The sequence below is a fragment of the Teleopsis dalmanni genome, chromosome X (assembly GCF_002237135.1).
Source record: "Teleopsis dalmanni isolate 2A chromosome X, ASM223713v2, whole genome shotgun sequence".
NCBI classification, from domain to species: Eukaryota; Metazoa; Arthropoda; class Insecta; order Diptera; family Diopsidae; genus Teleopsis; species Teleopsis dalmanni.
Window position 1 is genome coordinate 28,280,958 of NC_051848.1, and position 21,348 is coordinate 28,302,305.

At 29.0% G+C, this 21,348-nt stretch overlaps 1 protein-coding gene across 1 annotated transcript; it reads right to left on the reverse strand.

Annotated features, from left to right (window-relative positions):
* Window positions 1-576: 576 nt before the first annotated feature.
* Window positions 577-19,754, reverse strand: LOC119689812 (ATP-binding cassette sub-family G member 1). Its single transcript, XM_038104721.1, has 11 exons — window positions 19,586-19,754; window positions 9,457-9,574; window positions 7,633-7,813; window positions 7,345-7,490; window positions 7,030-7,268; window positions 4,191-4,465; window positions 2,262-2,430; window positions 2,089-2,189; window positions 1,845-2,000; window positions 1,174-1,382; window positions 577-1,081 (listed from the first exon to the last, which is right to left on the reverse strand). The coding sequence occupies exons 1-11, from the start codon at window positions 19,686-19,688 to the stop codon at window positions 946-948; spliced, it is 1,833 nt and encodes a 610-aa protein (XP_037960649.1). The 5' UTR covers window positions 19,689-19,754; the 3' UTR covers window positions 577-945.
* Between the last annotated feature and the right edge of the window lie 1,594 nt (window positions 19,755-21,348).

Sequence of the window (21,348 nt, forward strand, 5' to 3'; positions counted from 1 at the left end):
ATTTAATTTCCAAAAATATTTTAGTTTTCGATCACTTGTTGATGGAGAATTACTTTTTAACTCATTGAATATCGACAGAGCCTTATTCTGAAGTCCCATTTGGCTTAATGGCATTCTTCTTTGATTCTTCTTATTTTTTTTTTTTGGCAACACAATTCGAATCAAAGCAAGTCGGGGTATTAGTGTATATCTTTTCGAACCCAATTTTCTTTTTCTACTAAGAATCCTTTAAATCTACAAAATAATTAAAACAACAAATGCATATAAACGTTTTTATGAAAATTTTTATTACGCATATATAAATATTTGTTTTTTCTTTTATAAAATTGTATAATTATATTTACTTAGATTTCCAACTCCTCTCAAATCCCCACAAATAATGATTATATACAACTTTTTTTTTTACAACTTTTTGTTTTTTTGCTTTGTGAAATTCTTTTAAATTTTTACTTAAAATTAATACTCTACTAAATATTTGACTACAATATTTTATATATATAATATTATTATCCTAAATAAAACTTAACCACTTAAATTTGTTATAAGTACAATTATTTTATTGTAAATTAAAAAAATTATTTTTTAATTATTTTATCACGGCTACATTAACGTACAATTTGGATTGTCTTTGATAAAAGACTGCAAGCAAGAATAGGTGAAGCAGTATACGTAATACTTTTGTAATCGAAATATTATTAATTTTTAATTATAATTAATTAGAACTAATTAATTATTTTCTGTTTAGTACTATTATCTACTTGGCATACAAATCATTAAGATATTGTTTCTAATATGAAACAATAATATAAAACTTTTTACTATAAATATTTGCATATAGGACATCTAACAATATTCACAGGATAATGTCATATGTATAAAACTAATATTCTATATCACTTTTTGAAAACTTTTCACAACTTACAAAGTGGAAAACTTTATAGCAAATTACTGCGTTAATTTCCGTTTCAATGTGTAATAGGCGAGACTTTTGAAAAATGTCACTTGTAAAATAATCATTAAAATATTAAAACCGAAATTTCCATTTTCCATACCAAAACTTTTGAGAATTGTGGCAGCATTTCTAAATGAGAACACATAATATAATTAATTATTATATAGAATATAGAATATAGAAATAATTAACAGCGATCTAAAACAGTGATCGCAACTTACTTGAAATGACAATATATGACATTCTCCGGACAAATCGTGTCTTCTCGGTTATTCGCATAGACTGAAAGTATCATACCCTCAACTCCATATCTCAGTGGTGAAAAATAAGAAACAAATTTCATTAACTGTGACATATGCGTTAACAGTATTAGAACTCCGGAATATATAAGCATAAAGCAAGTTAGCACTGCGCCTACGAAAGTGCCATTCTAAAATTAAAATAAAAAACACATATTTAATTCTAATGAATTTTATTAAAAAGGTGTAAATATATATATATCTGAAGTGGATTTAGTTTAATTGAGATTTTAAATTTTTTATATACAATGCTATATACAACCACAGGTGTCGCCAGAAAGGAATTATTCTATCTATCTAAAAGTTGTTATCCCTTTGTTACACTCTTGCTACTGACGTTGATACTCAGTAATGACGTCAGAGATTTTTATAACTATAATGCCAATCTAGATAGCCAATCTAGATAATTAAATGTAAAGCAATATACATATTAATTTTGTTAATTATTTTCGTTCGTTATGTCTGTAATTTTTATTTATTGTTACTTTTCTTTTCACTAAACTGCGTAATTATACGAAACCACAACTTATTTTCATTAGGAAATATTTTATAATATGACTATTTTACGACTCAATGGATGTATGCTCACTTACAATTGGATTTAATATGGTGCCCAACAAAATACCCAAACTATCTGCGCAGATTGTGACCACAATCGCCGTCAGCATGCATTTCACGTAACGCTCTACTTCGAACGGTTGATCAGTTAAGAGGTAAGTAATTGTTATATAAACCATGGAAAATATTATCTAAAATACAAAGAAAATATTAAAAGAAAATTATATTTTATTGCATTTCTTTTATTTTTCAAAATAAATAACTTTTAACGAAACTTACATGAACCGGTGTGGATGTTATAATTGTGGCTAAGTAATACGTTTTCAGTTTGTACCAATTATTGAACGTTTCTTTTTTAATAATATTCATTTCTTGCGGAACTAGGAAGCGGATTAAATTTAGAGATTAAAAGTTAATAGAACTCTTGTTTGTTGTTGTATATTTATACTTACAACGCAGCACACCCGGCATCATTGTTGTATACCAGAGATAAACGCAATGTATAAGGAAGGAGGTGAGATTAGATACTTGTTTTGTCGCATTCGAACCCGAATCTCCATAAAGAAAACCAACAAGGATGGCACAAAGGATATGCATTATCAATTTTAAATAAGTAACTGTCTGTAATAAGAATTTAAGTATGTATTAAATATAATATATTAAAAATGTTAATAAACAATATTCATATACAAAAATAGAATAAATAAAAGTGTAAGGAATAGATAGCTCCGTAGTTTTTACATATGTGAGAGAAACTAATATCTGAAACTTAAATTTTAATCTTTGGCGTTTTGTGCTACAACCCGAAACAGTATAATCTAAATACTTATTCATCTATAAACTTATAATTTAAACTAGCTCCTAAAGCCGCTTTGTATCCCATACCTCGTTAGGGGGTACATGTGCAACGATTAATTCTCCCATTTCGACGGCTGGCATATGAATTTTGGGAGTGTCGAGTTTATGTTCAGCAAACGAAAATACAGCTGTTACCTTAAAAAGAGGTCCTTTAGATTTAAAAGAAATAATGCTGATAATAATTACAACTTTTACTATAATAAACCCAAAAAGTTGACTTTGATGAATACAGCTTCAATTATTGTTTCATTATATTGTTTTTATATGAAATTATATATTTTCACATATAACGTTTATAAAAATAAATAAAGCAAATAAACTAATAAATCGCTTTTTATTAAACAGTTGAGCTCGTGAGCTCTCGGCTCGTGAGACCTCATGATTAGCTCTTCAATATGAGCAACTTGAAGGCTAACACTAGTGAGCAGCTCTTCAATATGAGCCAATTATGGGCTCACGCTCATGAGCCAATTTTGGGCTCACATAAGAATTGGCTCTTGCTTATGAGCCTGAGCTGCTTATGAGTGAGCAAATACGAACCCTGCTTTTGACACAATTTTTGAGGACGTGTCGACTCATGCGTAGCTGGCCTAGGTTCAACCATAACTTAAAAGATTTTCATTTTAAAAACGTAGAGAGTTTGAAGATTATCCGTATAAACATGATCTATTTATTTTGATGATCAATTCACGTCATGAAAGCTTGAAATTAGACATACGGAAAATTTTTCGCTCAAGTAAGTCAAAAAATAAATAATGTATATGACTTATGATACTATTTTGGTAGAACCACAGAGCATCTACATCCATATCATTCCATTTTAGGTCAAGAATATATGTAATTATGTAGCTGTAGCAAATAAAATCAATGATTTGTATCACAGGACTATTTTTATAAAAAATATGTCACTCACATTCCCAGACTAAAACCTACTACAAGTATAGTAGTTACTTGTAGATTTTAACGCTCCCTAATGAGACAATTTCGATTGTTTATATACACGCCTGGGGAAAAAAGAGCATCATTATTGAAGATGTTGGAAATTGTCACCGGTTTGATACTAACTCATTCAAAGTAAATGGTAAATGATCTATATTTTAAAGTGGCGAAACTTGTTTAATATGTCGCAGTTATAGTACTACACAGTGAGAACTACTAAAAGAATAACCCCTTACCTATCTATTAAATTTGGATTATTTTTGACAATTATATTATAAAAACTCTGAATGATATAATCAATCAATTTTTCATATTCTTATCAATAGTATTTACAAACAAGGTTTTATGCTAAGTTTAATTCTATTGGTTAATAAACTGAAAGATAGATTTTTCTACACTTAGATAGCCAGACAGATGAATGAGTATCACTAAATCAATTTGTCCTCGTCAAACTCAAATAGAACATTTCATTCTAATAAAATTTATTTTTCTAATTGATTGATTATTTAATAAATTTTTATTAATTTTGTCATATTTTCCATTTGTCTCTTAACATCATTTCATCGTTTGATAATTTTACTTACCCAATCTCTAAAGAACAACACATGACATCGTCCTATTAAAATCCATAAACGCATCCATTCTGGCGGTGGGTATACATGCTGTGTAGAGTCCATTGGTGGGGTTAGAGAGATTTTATGATTTCGTACATCATTTACATTGGCCATTTGTACAATTTGGACATCATGGAAGAGATCGTTTTGTTCACAATTTTGATCGTTACGCCATTGGGGATTTTGTGCACTATCCGCTAAAGCCTGTGTATGGTTCCCATAATCACCATTTACACATTCAAGCACTAAAAAATAGTTCACATATGCAATTTATTAATATCATTCAAAATTATTATAACTACAAATTATATTAAATGGAAATTTATGACACTAGCTACCAGGTTTTGTTATTAGATAATGTAAATTAATTATACAGGAAAAGGATTATTTGGCACATTATTTTAATTGTGATTATTACTTGTTTAAGTAACTGATGATCAAGTAGTGATAAAGCGATTAAGTTACTCGAAGCTTATTAATTCCATTATTCTATCTCAGTGTTTATAGGAGGCAAGCAGTTGAACTGACAGCACTAAAAACTAATATACTATATACTTCATTATATGAGTGTATAATTATAATTTTTAATAACATAAGTACTTTAATTTATATTATAGTATATATATATATATATATAAATACTTGTATTTATTTAAATACGCAAAATTTATCCACAATAGAATAGCAACCGTTTATGGCTGTTATTATGAATATTGAAGTGTTTCCTTATCAAAGTTCACTGTGCTACAATATAAAGTAAAAATTTCTTATTTAATAGTAAAAATATTCAAATCAAAATGTTATATTTACAATAAATTTTAAAAAACAAGTTTGTGAACCGATTAGGAGTACTTTACAAAGACTATAATCGTAGCTTTGGATCAGAGTAGTTCGGCGTAATTCTTGCCGGAAACACATATGCACTCTGAATAATACTTTACATATAAGTTTTTTCCGGTACAATTCAAAGATTAAATAGCATTTCTCATCACCTCACATTATATAGCATTTTAAGCTTTGTCAAAGATTCAAGATGGTTTCAAATCTCTGAGTTTGTCTCCTATATGGTCACACAATAGGCGAATAAACCTAACTGAATCCTTTTGGATTACCAGTAGAACCTAACCTAACCTAATTAAGAGATAGTACCAGCGCCAAAAACTAGCCTCTTTACTTTTTCATTCAGTAATCGTCGAACTTTGTGCCTAAAAAAGAAGATTTGCGGTAAGCATTGTTTTTTTTTATTCCATCAAAAGAAAAGGCAGTTGAAAGTCACCGTTTGCTTTTGAACATCAAAATGAGAACAACTAGAACAATTTAGCACAATTAGAAAAGGTTTCTAACAACATTAGTGTGGTTTGAAATAAAAGTCTCTCTAGCTGCATTTAAGTCTTGGTATCAGTAGCACTACGGTATCTGTGCTGACGGGACACTGCGTAATAGAAAGGCACGCTATGAGACTGGGTCTCCCCTTTAACGACTTTTGTCGAGGTTGTGGCTCTGAGGATAAGGAGGAGACTGTACTCCATCTCATGTGTCAGTGCTCTTCCCTAGCCAGAAGAAGATTAAAAATCCTTGGATCTCCTTTTCTAACTGACCTGACTGAGTTGTCATCCTGTAATGTTAGGGACCTAGCCAAGTTCATAGAACTGTCAGGTTGGTTTTCCTTTACCTAATAGGGGAGTCGTTACCTTTCTTCGGCGTTAAATGTATACTGATTAAAATCTATATACAAATAACGTAACTCCTGTGGTACCACAATGGGCCTTTATTTGTGCTTAAGTGGGCTTTTTGGGATACAAGGCCGCCACTCCAACCTATACCTAGTCTTGGTACACTGATATGAAGTTATCAGTGTTGGTTTAAGTTACTATAAGTGAAGAGCTGATAATAAGATTTATGGAATCAGAATTTGTGTTGTTATATATAATTCCAAAATTTTTTAAACCTAAACTTCACCCACAAAAGCTGCATATTTGAATGCTATGGTAGCGGACTTAAGTTGCTAGAACCTAAATATTCAACATATAAAAGACATTCATAAAATTAATTTGACTCTGGCGCTGGACCTTATTTTCAATAGGATGAAAAAATTTCTCAGACCAAATTTGACAATAGTAAGACAACAGAAACAAGGTTCTTCTATAAAAATGGGATAAGATATTATTTTAAAACAAGTGAAACAGCATTAAAAATAATACAACCAACTGCAGGCTTTAGTAAAAATTTAATAAACATATTCTTAATATCCGTAGAATCTAGTATTATTTTGACGTAAAAATCTTGTTCATGGTTAGATGGAATTATCTACAAATAGATAATTCTGCTAAGATATTTGCACTGAAATGTGAATACGACTAATACTTGTTATTAACTTTAAATTGCGTTTATATAAAATTGAATTTAATAGATAATAGCAGGCATGTTAATATTAATGGCGTCTAAAATTATATATAATTAACATCAGAAAATAAATTAACTACCTTATATTGAATCATTACTATTATCATAAAATATCTAGTCACTTTTGCAGAAGATAGAGATGTTTGAAATTAATAACAGTCTTTAAAATACACTATCACAAACCGTAGTAATAGTTCAGGAGGCTATTTACTAATAGATATTATTAAAATCACATGTAAGTAATTTGAGGAAAGTATATAAGAATGTTCCAAGTTAATGGATTTCCAACCTATTTTCTTTTTTTTTAAATAAATCAAAGATTGAATTAATAGTTTGAGAATTTAAGTTAAGATCTGATGTTGAAAAAACTTCTAAAGTAAATATTAATCTATAAATTTTCACTTACAAAAATCGGCGGGATTATGATATGGTGGGCAATCCAAGTTAACTGACTTCAAAAACTCAATTGTATTATATGGTGTACCCTGATAAGTACAGTGACCTTGACTCATCACATAGATCTGATTGAACATATGATATATATTTGTTGAAGGCTGATGTATAGTACAAACAATGGTACGACCTTCATTGGCTAAGGTTTGCAGCAATTGTATTGTATCGCTTGACGATGAACTATCTAATCCACTGAAAATAATATATAAAATATTAAAGAAAATTTTCAACAATATACACATATATAAATTTGTTAGAATGAACTTACGTTGTGGGTTCGTCCAAAAATAGTACAGCTGGATTATCAATTAACTCTAAAGCTATAGATAGACGTTTCTTCTGACCACCAGACAATTTACTACAACGCGTTAATTTTGTCTTCGAGAGTTTCAGAGTATCTAAGATGTGTTCTATCTATAAAAGCCAAAAATTATTTTCAATTTATTTTAATCATTTGCTGATATAATAATTTATTTATAAAAATATTGATAGTCGTATATATATATATATATAACTAATAATTAAAAGCAAAGTTACTCAAGTGTTGTTAACCTACCAACATTTTCTTTTCCTTAAGATTCATTGAATTGTTTGATATTTTAAGTGTGGCAGCGAGCATCATCGTTTCTTCTACTGTAAAAAATGAATAGAAGTGATCGTCTTGCATTATATAACAGCAGAGCTTTCGTGATTTCAGTGCTTCCCCGAATTTTACTGTGCCGGTCACACCATTTTTACTGCAAAAACATACATAAGATATATTAATTTTTTTTAGTTGTTATATATGATATATAATATAGCATTAGATATAATTAGAAATAAGTAATTTATACACAATTTATATTTATATGTATGTATAATTGCTATCTTATATGAAATCGGTTTATTAGATTTGGATTTGTTATATTATTTGAATTCAATTATCTGATATTCGTATAGTTTTCTAATAACGCGATATATTTATCGGTATTTATAAAAGGATTCAAGAGTTTAATTCTTAATCCGATTATTTATGATTTTGTACTTTTGACTATTAGTACAAATTTTTTGTCATCTCCATACTTAATGGGGACATCTTTCCTCAAAATTCTGAATGTTAATAATTTCCTTTAGCACCATAGCACCTGAGCCGTGGTATATAGTACTCCTGCTAAGTAAATTCCTTTAGATCAGCGAATCTTATTTGCAATTTTTAAAAAAAATTAGATATATTCAATATATAGGTATTGATATATAGATTATATAGATTATTTTTTTAAAAGACTGAAAGCTGATCATAACAGCATTTAAAGTTTAGATGAGTTTTGTCTTAGAGATTAGATAAGTATAACAAATACATTTACAATCAAATAGGTAAGTTTATCTATATATGTCAATAGTATAAATATTTTAAAATAAATTAGTTATCATCTAAACATGTTGCTTTAAAATGAAGAGTGGAAGAGAAGTGATTATCTACTGGAGAGAACTGCAGATACGGTAATCTCTAACACTTGCAACGTTATTCAAACTAAAACACACGCAATCGATAAATCAATTAAATTAAATGCTTTCCTAGAAAATTTCTGGGTTCCTGGACATAGGAATATTGAAGAGAATGATTTAGTATATAGTTCTGAAGCGGTTCTGAAATGTAAATAAATCAAGAATAAGTCATCGGTACAAGTTAATATATGTGAACTATATGAACATTACGAACTCTACAAAAAATTCACCATTGTGGTAATAAATGACTTGTGGATAAGAAATAAAAACTGTGAGGTTACCAGAGTCGTATAGCCGAGATAGACATTCAATTTAATAGCCATTTAGGCTTAAGCAAGATTGTAGTTCGCGTAGTTACTACAATGTTAACATGGCACTATATCATTTCACCGATACATCAATGGTGGTGTTTGTTGACAAATAACGATTAGTGTCACTAGTATTTCCTAGCTAATTTTAAGCGCATCACAGAAGAGAAAGGTAAATTGCAACGTCCCTTCTGCACTTGTCCAGCTCTACTGAAATTCAGATAAAATTTTTTATCCATTTTTGTCTTAAGTTATTTTACAGAATCGCTTAGATTTAAAATAGCCAGCGTTTTATTAGACTCTCGAAATGGTTCCATAATTAACTAGCAATAACGGTCACATTTTAAGTTGTGGTATCGCAAGGGATCATAGGGTCTCATAGGGATCATATGACCAATTAAATTGACTGTTATAGTAACCTAACCCAACGTGTCTAAAGAACAGAGATATATATAAAATAATAATTAGGTTTATTATTAATGACATTATTTCTTTAAAAATGTAATAAAGTAAAGTAAAGTACTTACTAAAAGAAGAAAAGTAAAAGTAAAACTAATATAAAGACAAAAAATTATATATTCACTTACGTGAATCCGGTTAATATATTTAATAGACTTGATTTTCCTGCACCGGAAGGTCCCATAATTGCAGTTAACTGACCAGATTTGAAGCATCCCGAAATAGTTTTAAGTACGGTTTTCTTCTCTGAAAAAAAAAAAAATTATTTTTTTTTTATAAAATTATTAACAAAATATATAAAAATATTAAGTGCAAATATATAAAAAAATTGTTTAAATAAATACACTGTATAACTATAGTGAATTCCACACATTTCTCAAATATGAGGCAATCTACTTTTAAAAATGTTTAAATATTTTGTATAAACAAATGTTATAAATTAGTAATTTAATTTGTTTATCAATTTGTTTATGTGCGAAATATTAGTCAGTAATTTAGTCGAATTTACATTGTAAATATTTAGATAATAAATTTAGATAATGAGTAATGCACGAGAGAATAAAGTGTGAATATTATCTATTTTTTTCAATACACTTTTGAACATTCTGAAGTGAAGTAATTACATTATTTGGCATAAATAAGTATGGTTGAGGTTAAATCATTAATAATAATAAAAAATATTAATAATAATATAAACAGTTGTAGTTTACTTTACAAATCCATGTATCAAATTTCTAATAAACAATCAATTTCGTTGAATGGGTTATATTTTATGTTGAATAATAAATCGATGCGCCTCTCTGTGAATGCCCAGCTTTCGCGTCCAGAAGACATAGGTTCTTAGGAAGACACTTCTTTGATAGTTTATCACACTGTTCATCGGTGAAGTCGAAACACCTATTAAATTATTTAAATTCGGCGGTATGAATTCAACCTCTACTCTTCTATACTAGGGTTCTTGCGAGCGATATGGTAGCAAAATGGTGAAAGATCGCTAATTGAGGTACATGGAAGTTATCTAATGACCTGCCACTACAACCAACCAACCAAGTGGATGCAACTTTTAATTTTAAGGATTTCGTTAGATACAGTTGAAATTCCGAAAATTATAAGTTAAGTTATAATTAAAAAATAAAACTTTCGTGTCATGAGGTAAATTTATTATTATATATATGGGTCATTCTTAAACAAATCGGACAAATTATGGCAAAAAAATGTCCTGATCACCTGCGATTTGGTTGATATTTTTTTTATAAGCACATTTTATAAAATAAGAAGACCCGTATCTCGGGAAACATTTTTTTTAGGAGATTTGAAGCAATGGGGTTTTGAGAATTAGCTTTGTAGACACATTTTTAAATGGCTATATCTCAAGCTATATAAATGATAGAAATTTGAACATTTTTGTAGGGTTTAAGGATAATTTATTGAACTTTTAAGAAATAGTTTAAACAAATAAGATTGTTTATATTTAAGTACTAATAATAGCCGTTAAATTTCACAAAAAAAAATTTTCTCCAAATATATAAGAGAAATTTTCATTTTTTATATTTTATTAAGATTCAATTTTAAATTTTATTGCGAAATAAAAATTTTTAAGATGGCATTATGTTTTGAAATTTTTTAATATTTTTTTTCTGCCGCTGAACACCTCAAACATGCGTACTATATTTCTATTAAATGAATTTTCAAATAATATACAATAAAAATTTTTATATAATATTTTTGATTTCGATTAGTCATAAACTTCTACATTAAACTCAAAAATTTCCAGACAATAATGTCCTTAGAAATACTTCTTAAAAATTAATTCATCCTTCACATCACACCAACTACATACACATGGTTTCTTAGTAAAAAAAAAAGTACTTCTGATTTACATTAAGCAATAAATTTTTCTTAAAAAACAAATATTTTTAATGTGGCATAGCTTTTAGAAGTAATAAAAAAAAATTTATTTATCATGCGTCCTAAACGTTACTCATACGCACCATAGTAACATTATACCATATTATTTTTATTTCTGAATTGATTTATCATTATATTCTATATAAAAATGAAACTTTTTCGGAAGTTATTGTATTTAAAATTTTTAATATTCCTCCTGATGACTCTAACAACAATAAAGAAGATGACCCGCATCAATTTTAAAGGATCTACAGGATTTCGATGATCAATGAATAAATAAATCGATTTGATCAAAAACACTTGCGTATAAAAAGTTCATTGCATTTAAAAGCAATCAAGATGTGGTGGAAGATTTGCCTTTGAGAATTCTTGACTTTTCTAATAAACTGAAAAACTGTTTTAACATGTGACCTCTACTTGTAAATAAGGGTGCAAAATATTATATATACTGGTGGAACTAATGCCTAGAATTCCCTCAATCTCATAGTATGTCACATGACGACATACAGTTGTATTATCAGTTTTTGCACATCATCAATGTTTTCCGGCATAACACAACTGATTTTGGACAACCTTAACAAATTTGAGTGAGGTCAGTGAGCGAATTGCAGCCACGCTTAAAATCATTGTAGCAACATTTCACAGTAGCAAAGGATGGAGCTTCATCGTCAAATGTAGAAGTAAGTTGATCGAGTTAATCGATGCACTCTTGTATTGGTAATCCACGTCGAAAGCCATAATAAATCATAGCACGAAAATTTTCACGCGTTAATTTCATTTTTTCGCAAATACTCAATTTACAAAACACTATAAATACGAGTAACACAAATAACGCTCTTTTGATAAAAAGTCTAAGGTATATTGTGTTTAGGTTAGGTTAGGTTTGGTTATACTTCCGATCCCAGAGAGATTCACTTAGGCCTATAGGCTCATTGTGCTACCGTATTATTAAAAACCCAAGAGTTTAAATCATCTAGAGCCTTTGGAGGTCCTAAAGTTCGCATAGATCCTCAAAAAAGAAAGCCTCTAAAATGTTAAGGTGGCGTGGAGCATGTACCGGACAGGTGGAAGGTACTTTCATCATTTTCACCACAACTACGGCAGATATGGTTAAAAGGAAGATTTAGTCTCCTACCACGGTTACCTAGAATACAATGGCCTGTAAGTACACCAACTGCAAGACTGATGTCTTTACGAGGCATCTCTATGAGTGAGTTCGATTTTCTTGTATTGGTGTGCGGCCAACTTGCATACGTAGAGTCTTTTATTAAAAAGTTCAGCACAGGAAGAACTCAATAATAATAATGTCAAACTTTCGTATTGAAACGTCAGATAACACCTGACAACAATCAGTGCTACAAAGAATCAAAATATGAATAGTGACCTTTGTATAATCTTCAGTTTTAAATAAATTAAGCATACAATACATTTATCTACTATTGCAATAACATATTTTAGTACTAATGATCTAATTTCAAGATGACCCTTTTTTGTGGTAGACTTCAATTGTAATTTAAGGTAATTATCAACCGTTCACATATAATTTGTTAAGTCCTATTTGGAAACATGATGGTGAACAACTGATCAATTGATGGAATTGTTTACATCTACACTGATTTATATTGAAAGATACTGCATTTAAATAGACAGTTTAAAAATTAGTTTATGTTGAGCCTTTTCCGAGTTAGTGCATCTGGGCACTTTTATTCTATGATAACTGGGGGGTTACTGCAGAGTCACACCCATCTCACTGACTAATTTGAGTATTCCTCATAAATCATTAGAAAAAGTCTTGAACTGAATTTGCATTTAGATCAAATCTAGAACTGAAATGAAATTAAAGGAATGTGATAATTATCGCCAAGTGAATTATATCAGTTATATGTGCACAAAGCTAGATAATCTATAAATGTTTATAATTTATTTGGAATTTTTGTTAAAAAATTATTTCGAATTATTTGTCGGTATTTTTTTCGGATTTATTAAGTGGATTAACTGTAAATATTATTTTAAAATATTTAAGCGAATGTTTAATGTGAATTTACAAATTAATTGATTTAATTGCTCAAAAACTGTTTTGTTTAACTGATGGAGTAATAAAGTACTTAATAGACGTAATTAGTAACACTTTATTTAAAGAGAATTATATTGCTATAAAAAAGTTATTAAATGGCAAAATTGACAACAATAATTTACTATTTGATTAATTAACGTTTTAGAATTAACGTTGCAGCTGCTTCAGATGCTACTTAAAATTCATCAAAATTCATCAAAATTTTTTTTTGAGAAACAATTATTAATATTTTTCGATCACGATTTGCCATTTTTTTTCTATAATTTCTTATAATATAATAATTTACACCGTCCTCTAGATCGATTTCATGTCAAAATAATAGTTTTACCGAGATCAGAACCAATTGCAATTCGATCTAACAATATGAACATTACTAATACTTAATCAAGTTTTCACAATTTTGTTAAATAACAAAATTTAAAGTCCATCCTTGTCAGGATAAAAAAAAAAACTGCTCTTTTAATTGAATCCATCCTGTGTTATTATCTTGCTTAAACCGCAAATGGACGAAAGCCTCAATTTAAAACTGCTTAGTGATAACTATTGTAAATCCTACCATAAATATATAACTATATATAAACCTATAATTAACAATATAATTGTGTTCTAGGCTCTAGGAAAAAATATCAGTAGTTTACTTTAAAACCTACTATAAATATATAATTATATAAATAACCATATGTTATATATTACTATAATTTACAGTATAATTGTCTTCTAGGCTCTATGTTTTGGTAGCAGAAAAAGTACAAACTAGAAAAAAAATAACAGAAGTTTACTTTAAAACTGGCTTTGACTCTCATTTGTTTTCTCCATTAAACGTATATAAATTGTGGATTGACCCTCATTGTTCTAAAACGTTCCATTTTTTAACGTGCTCTGAAATAATACTTCCCCAAGTTGTTTGCAGTTTTAAACAAATTCTTGGAAGTTCCATAATAAAAACTCCATACTTCTTCCCACTATATCAAACGTCTCATCTTGGTACATGATCACATCCTCATAGTTTGCTCTACTGCAGTTTTTTATTAACCAATACAAGTTTAATAAAATTTTTATTTCGATTCAGTGCATTTGTTGGCACGATTCCGATTCCCTAGTCACACCTATTTAACAATAGATTTTAATAAAATCAGCTATTCTGAATAACTTTTTTTTATATGAAATATGTATTTCTCAATAAAGCCTACCTTTAGGAATGTTCGACTTTAAAGTAGAAGAGTTTACATATTGTCATCAGTTGCTCGTGTAATCAATGAACAACTGCATATGATAAGATATGATAAGTTTCAATGCCCCTATTTAGCATTAGATGACGTGTGTATTTTTTTGTTAGTATAATCTGAGTAAAAAGTTTACAATTTTAAACTTTGAAATCATGAAAAGCAAGCTATATCGGCATGTAATACCGTAGAAAAACCTGACATTATTATAATCCACTATTAAATGTGCGCAAAATCGGTCTATGATCTAGAAAATCTAAATTGCACCTATTTTACAAGTAAGTTTGAACAGTAGAGGCTATCATCAAACTAAAAACATGTTTTTCTATTACCTACTCTTCAATGTGGTGAATGAGTGTAAAGGTAATTGGACTTATAAACACAGTTCCAGTTGAGAGTATCCACTAAACAACAGATTATATTTTTACTGATATTATTTAGTACCCAAAAACCATCCACAGTTTTTTGATTTATCGGCGATGTCACCTCTTGTCTGTTATTAAGGCGTCTAAGCTCTTTTTTATGTGTGTGCAGTAAAATTTTTTTAGCAATAACACAGATCGTATCATTTGACACTGTTCTATAAAAGCAGACGACATGCAGCATACCTCATCTGTGAATCTGTGGACCTGTGCGGAATGTCATGTCTGCTTAGTTTTTTCTACTGTCCATTTAGATACGGCAAAGAATATGGTGGAGTCTATAACTACTATATTGACAGAATAAATTTCATTTTATTTTGAGAATGACTTCTCTTGAAGAAAATACACTTAAGCGCCACATACCGGTTTATATGTCTATAACTCTATTCAATATGTCTCTGATAGGTATTGCTAAGGATCCGGAAATCTATGTACGGAAACTTGATGTCATGACTGCTTAGTTTTTTGTACTGTCCATTTAGGTGCAGCATAAAATATGGTAGAGTCCACAATAACTATATTGACAGAATAAATTTCATTTTATTTTGAGAATGACTTATCTTGAAGAAAATACACTTAAGCGCCACATACCGGTTTATATGTCTATTACTCTATTAAATATAGGTATTTAAATATATGTATTGCTAAGGATCCGGAAGTCTATACACGGAAACTTGATGTCATAACTGCTAAGTTTTTTCTAATGTCCATTTAGGTGGAGCATAAAATATGGTGCAGTCCACAACTATTATATTCACAGAATATATCTCATTTTACTTTGAGAATGACTTATCTTGAAGAAAATACACTTAAGCGCCACATTGTGGTTTATATGTGTATAACTCTATTAAATACATATGTCTCTGATAGGTATTGCTAAGGATCCGGAAGTCTATGTACGGAAATTTGATGAGAACCAATGCTAAGTATCTAGCTACTATTTTACTTATGAAATATGAGTATGTAGAAAATCTGTAGTATATGAAATGAGTTTCAAGGTAAATCAGTTTGTGTTTAAATATTTAAGTATTGAAATAGTTTGAGTTATTTTCAATGATTTACTGATTATTAAATGTGTGGCAGTTAGGTTTCAACTAAACTAACTCTTTTTCAATATTTCATTACAAGTATTTTATATCAATGTTTTGTATGCTCGTAATATGCATATTAATTGATTAGTTAGCAATTATTTTACAAAAATTTAAATATTATGCCAATTAGTTGACAACAAATATTTTAATGATTTTTTATAACAAGACCTAGACCGGAGTATAAGCAGCAACTGAAGTGATTTCACATTATACACATTTGCATATAGTATAAATTCTAAGCGTTCGTATTTAGATATTACTGCCCAGATGTCACATGTAATGCATAAACAAATAAAATTCTTAGAATAACAAAAAAGTAAATAATTTATATAAATGAAGCCGTACTGAGCCATAGTTAGGTCAATAACTCCACTGGCTATTTATATTCCAAACAATGGCGAACAGTACAATACACTTTCGGTTTCTATGAAAATCACTTGCCATAAGTGAATAATAATAAAACTAATATAAATATAACAAAGATAAACATAGAGTATAAAAAAGATACAAAAAAATGAAATAAAAAGTGTTGATATAGACCTGCAAGTATTTTAAAATTCTAATAGCGTAAACAATCTAACACTATCTAGCAATGATATTGAAGTTTTTATTGATGGTTTTTTAATTGTCTGAATAGGAATTAATTGTCATTTAAAAAAAATTACACTGTGAACATATTTAATAAACTTTTAATATTTTCACATTAATAAAAACTTAACATATATGTGACTAAATAACCATAAACTAATCTGTAATTAAGATTTGAATAATAAGCTTTTAAATAATTATTGTGATTAAGCGAAGGAGCAGCACCTATAGAACAATATCACTTTAGTGCAGCCTTTAGTATAGCTAATAACTCAGAAAGCAAAGTCAAACTCAAGTGTTCTTATATATAATCGTAATCACATCATTATGTAAAACTGAAGCTTGATGAGAATATAGTTTCACAAAGGAATATCGGAAACATTACTAATTTACTTCAATTATAAAATGAGTTTTAATTAATAGGTAATGCCAAACAAAATCCAATTTTTAATTATAATTTAGTATTAAAATTTGTCAGAAAATATATTCCTATAAATTAGTACACGTAAATAAGCAAATTAATATGTCGAATCATGCAATGAATTTTCGAAATTTTCTGAAAGTCATATTGCAATGGAAATAACATAGTAGGTACGAGTATTTCATAAAGACTATACATTATACAACTGAAATTAGTAATTACCTGTTCCTATGTTTATTTCGTAACCAAGTAGTTTTAATTAAAATGGCATAGGTAATTAGAATTCCAGTGAAGCAAGACACAGTGACAGTATTTCATCATTCATATTGCCTCAGAACCGAACAGAACGTCTTCTATCTGCGTAAATATAACCAATGTATATTTTGTTGATTCGTATCTGATTACTAACGCACTCAAGACAACACCGTCTAATTATTTTTACACCTATTTAAACAGAGATGTACGTACCATCTGAAAACATAAATAATTCTCTTAGCTGAAATCGTAGCAATTAGAGAAGCCTGTCGGCAAATTGCAAGTCACATCGCGGACAGATGTAGCGTTGCCATTTTCATTGACAGCCAGGAAGCAATCAAAACCCTTGAATCTTTCATATCAAAATCAAAAATAGTAAAAATATGTAGAGAAGCAATTGACAAGATAAATCGGTTGACTGATATCATCTCCATCTGGGTTCCAAGACATAGGAACATCGAAGAGAACGAGAAAGCTGACAGTTTAGCCCGCTAAACCGCTATGGTTTATATTATCCTAGAGACCATTAAGAGAAGTACCTTCCTCTACTTTCTGCAACTTGCCAATAATAGATGGAAAGCACTTAAGTCAACTCTCAACTTCCAGGTTAACATGGCCCACTTATAATAAAAATATATCCTCGGAACTCATCACCGAATATTCGAAGATTCCGGATTTACAAAAAATCCAATTTTATTTTCAACTCCGAAGTTTTCGTTGAAATCCGATTAATCGAATAATCAGAGAACTTCAGTTTTTAAAATATCCAAATAATAAGAACAGCACTAGCAAGTATATAGTATAAGACTAATATTACTTTTAGACAAAACATCATTCTCTCATTTCAGACAGTCACATCTCGTTGATATGGTAGCATTGGCGAAAATATTACTACCTATTAGCCATTTGCTATTTCCATTGAAGCTGGTAATTCTGCAGTAGGAATATTTTGCATTGAGCTATCCTCACTGCGAAGAATTCTTTTAAGCTTTATGGATATGTCAACAAATAAACTTATTGCATCCGGAGCAGTAGAAATCCACAAGTAACTGTCGAAGCACTATTATATTCACAAGATATCACTATACAGTGTGGCATTTAGTCTTGACGGTGATAGGCCATCAATTCTGATCACTACAACCACATGATTACCAAGTTTCTTATGTCAAGAAATTTTAAATATGGATGTAAGAGACACGTGATTTGAACAGATCGATAACATATTTGACGTGAAATAGTCGATATGGATGTAAAAGCTATATAGTTTCAACAGGTAGCACAAAATGTCCGGGCTTGACTTTTATCTATTGGTGATGTGAACTCGCCAACAAGATGATATCATTTCTTTCCATGTTATGCAAATGATTGTATTTATATAGACAATCTTCAAATTTTCGAAGCAAGTTATGACCTACTAAAGCTAGATGTGTGCTATAAAGCTACTCAAAATAATCTAGTACTATAAGATGATACCTGGAGATGATACTTACTGACAAAATTCACGGATACATTGTTAAAAAAGTTTTTGTCTAAATTTTTACTATAAATTGTGTAACCGTAGTCTTGATACCATACTGGGTATAATAATATAGTATAGTGCTATCAGACAATAAAAAAAATTGTAGAAGTATCTTGGTTTTTGAATTATAAATTCCTGTTACTTTTTTCGCAGAATGGGACAAAGAGCTGTGTGAATTGTATTGAGCATATAAAGATCAAATGATTATTTAACTTTTTTAGAATATCCTCCATTTTATAGAAAAAAAACGGTTTAATCAATACTTGATTATTATGATCACTTCAGCATGCATATGTCTAATGAGTCATTGTAAAAACAAATTTAAGTTCGAATAATTTTTAAAACTATAATCAATATTAATTAAATTAAAGTATATCCATTTGACACTTTATTTATTTATTACATATTCTTTATTTTGTATATACTTATACCTATTTTGCATATAGAAAACTTTCTAGATAAAGACATGTACTTGCACTTTTGTAATAATGCCACTAAAGTAATAAGTGTTGTGTATATTTAAATGCAGATTTAATAAAGTAATTTTATTTTGTTATTCGGTATAATAAATCTAAAATTTGCTTTCTTTTTAAAAAAACATATAAATTCTTAAAATCTATTTTGCGATCTCTAGATTTTATCTAAAAGCTACCCTCCGATGCTAAATATTTAATGTATCTTTACATTTTATTATTTGCACATAAAAAACGCTATTTAATTAATATTTTATAATTTAAAAAATTTATATAAACATACCTTTTTGTTTTTGTACACTGACTACATAAGTTAGATCCTTGAAGGATATGTCAACAGGTCTCACGCGATTCTTAAGTAGTTTATTACTTGATTGAACATTCATTTTGTTAATTTCAATAAATATATTTTGATTAAGAATCAAACAAATTTATCATAAAAATTTAAATACTTTGCAAATAATTAAAAATAAACAAAAATTATAATTAAATAATTTTAGATAATTATTTTGCTTTTTTTAATCTAACGCATTACTACACCATTAGGCAGACCCAGTGAAAGCTGAAAAAAAAAATGTATTAATTAGTTTTTACAGAAATTTTTGGTTAAATACTAATATATAATATTAAAAATAAGTTTAACATAGGTAAAATTATTATTGGATAGGTTAAGCCAAGTTGTCGTAGTAATAACTGTACATTACATATATGATCCATAAGAATGATATAAATATTCACGTTATCATAAGAAATGTTTTTTTGCCTAATTTTATTTTTAATTTTGTACTTATAACAAGTGATAAAACTGCAATAATTTAATATATTTTCTAAAATATTTTAACTTAAGAACTTGTGTCTAAAGAATTCATTCGTGTGAATGTTTGATTAGAATTTGTCAAATAAGAGAAACCAAATTAGTTCCAACACCATATAAATTTGGTTGGACTACTTAATACTGCATCTGAATCAGTATGTCCAGCAACTTTAACGATATAGGTTTCAGTATTGAGTAATACTGATATTTAATGGTTTAAGTCATGGTTTAGTGAATCACCAAACCTACATTTTTTTGGGACACTGATCGTGTCCACCATTTTATTGCGTTAACTGTATCTTAACAATCACTGAGTTATTTACTACAACTGATTCAATTATTGCATCTATAATATATATTATAGATTCCTTTATTCCACACTCTATCACTCATATATTGCGATAATTTTATATTTCACTACCTATTCTACTTTCAAAATAAGAAAATTATATTATATTGTAATTAAAATTATTATTATACCAGAATTGTTCATTTGTTTATTCGACATAGCAAATCATGCACAAATATCCTCCATACAACAACAATGCAGTTTCTACTACATACTATCTCAAGAAGATGAAGTTATTTGAGATGGCAGAAAGCCGCCTCTTCCAAAAAAAGGATGAGGAAAGGGGGTATCAGTCTTGCAGTAGGTTTACTTATAGGTTATTGTATTCTAGGTAAACGTGCTAAGAGACTAAATCTCCCTTTCAACCATATCTGCCGTAGTTGTGGTGAGGATGAAGAAAGTACCTCCCACCTGCTTTGCTTCGGAACATGCACTTTTAGAAACCTCCCTTTAAATAGCTTGATAAGCTTTACCAGAGATGGTTTACTTTTAGATGGTTTTAACCTCTGGGTTTTTAGTAGTATGGTAGCACAATAAGCCTATAGGCCTAAGTGGATCCCCCTGAAATCGCTGGTACAACCTAACCTAAAAGCAGGCAACTAAGCCTACAACTCATGGGTTTTATAATAAAAATAGCTTTTATTCCGAAAAGATTCACAAAACTTTAATCATCTAGAAAATTGGTTGGCGTTCGTAAAAGAAATCTCGTTTTTTATGTTATTTTAAGGTTTAAGGTTAGTTGTGAAAGCGTGTATTGCAATGTAATTTTACTTCACTTCTAAGGTTTTAAGGTTTACTTATTTAACACATTTCTTAGTAAAATTATATGCTGAATCTAAAAAATTCAGCACAAACAAGCTTTTTAAAAATCACTATGATATAT

Coding starts and splice junctions, on each gene's coding strand:
- LOC119689812 (XM_038104721.1), bottom strand. CDS start 19,688: ATGAATGTTCAATCAAGTAATAAACTACTTAAGAATCGCGTGAGACCT. Junction 7,814..9,456: donor AATATATTAACCGGATTCAC/GTAAGTGAATAT, acceptor ATGTTTTTGCAG/TAAAAATGGTGTGACCGGCA. Junction 4,466..7,029: donor TCATAATCCCGCCGATTTTT/GTAAGTGAAAAT, acceptor ACTATTTTTTAG/TGCTTGAATGTGTAAATGGT.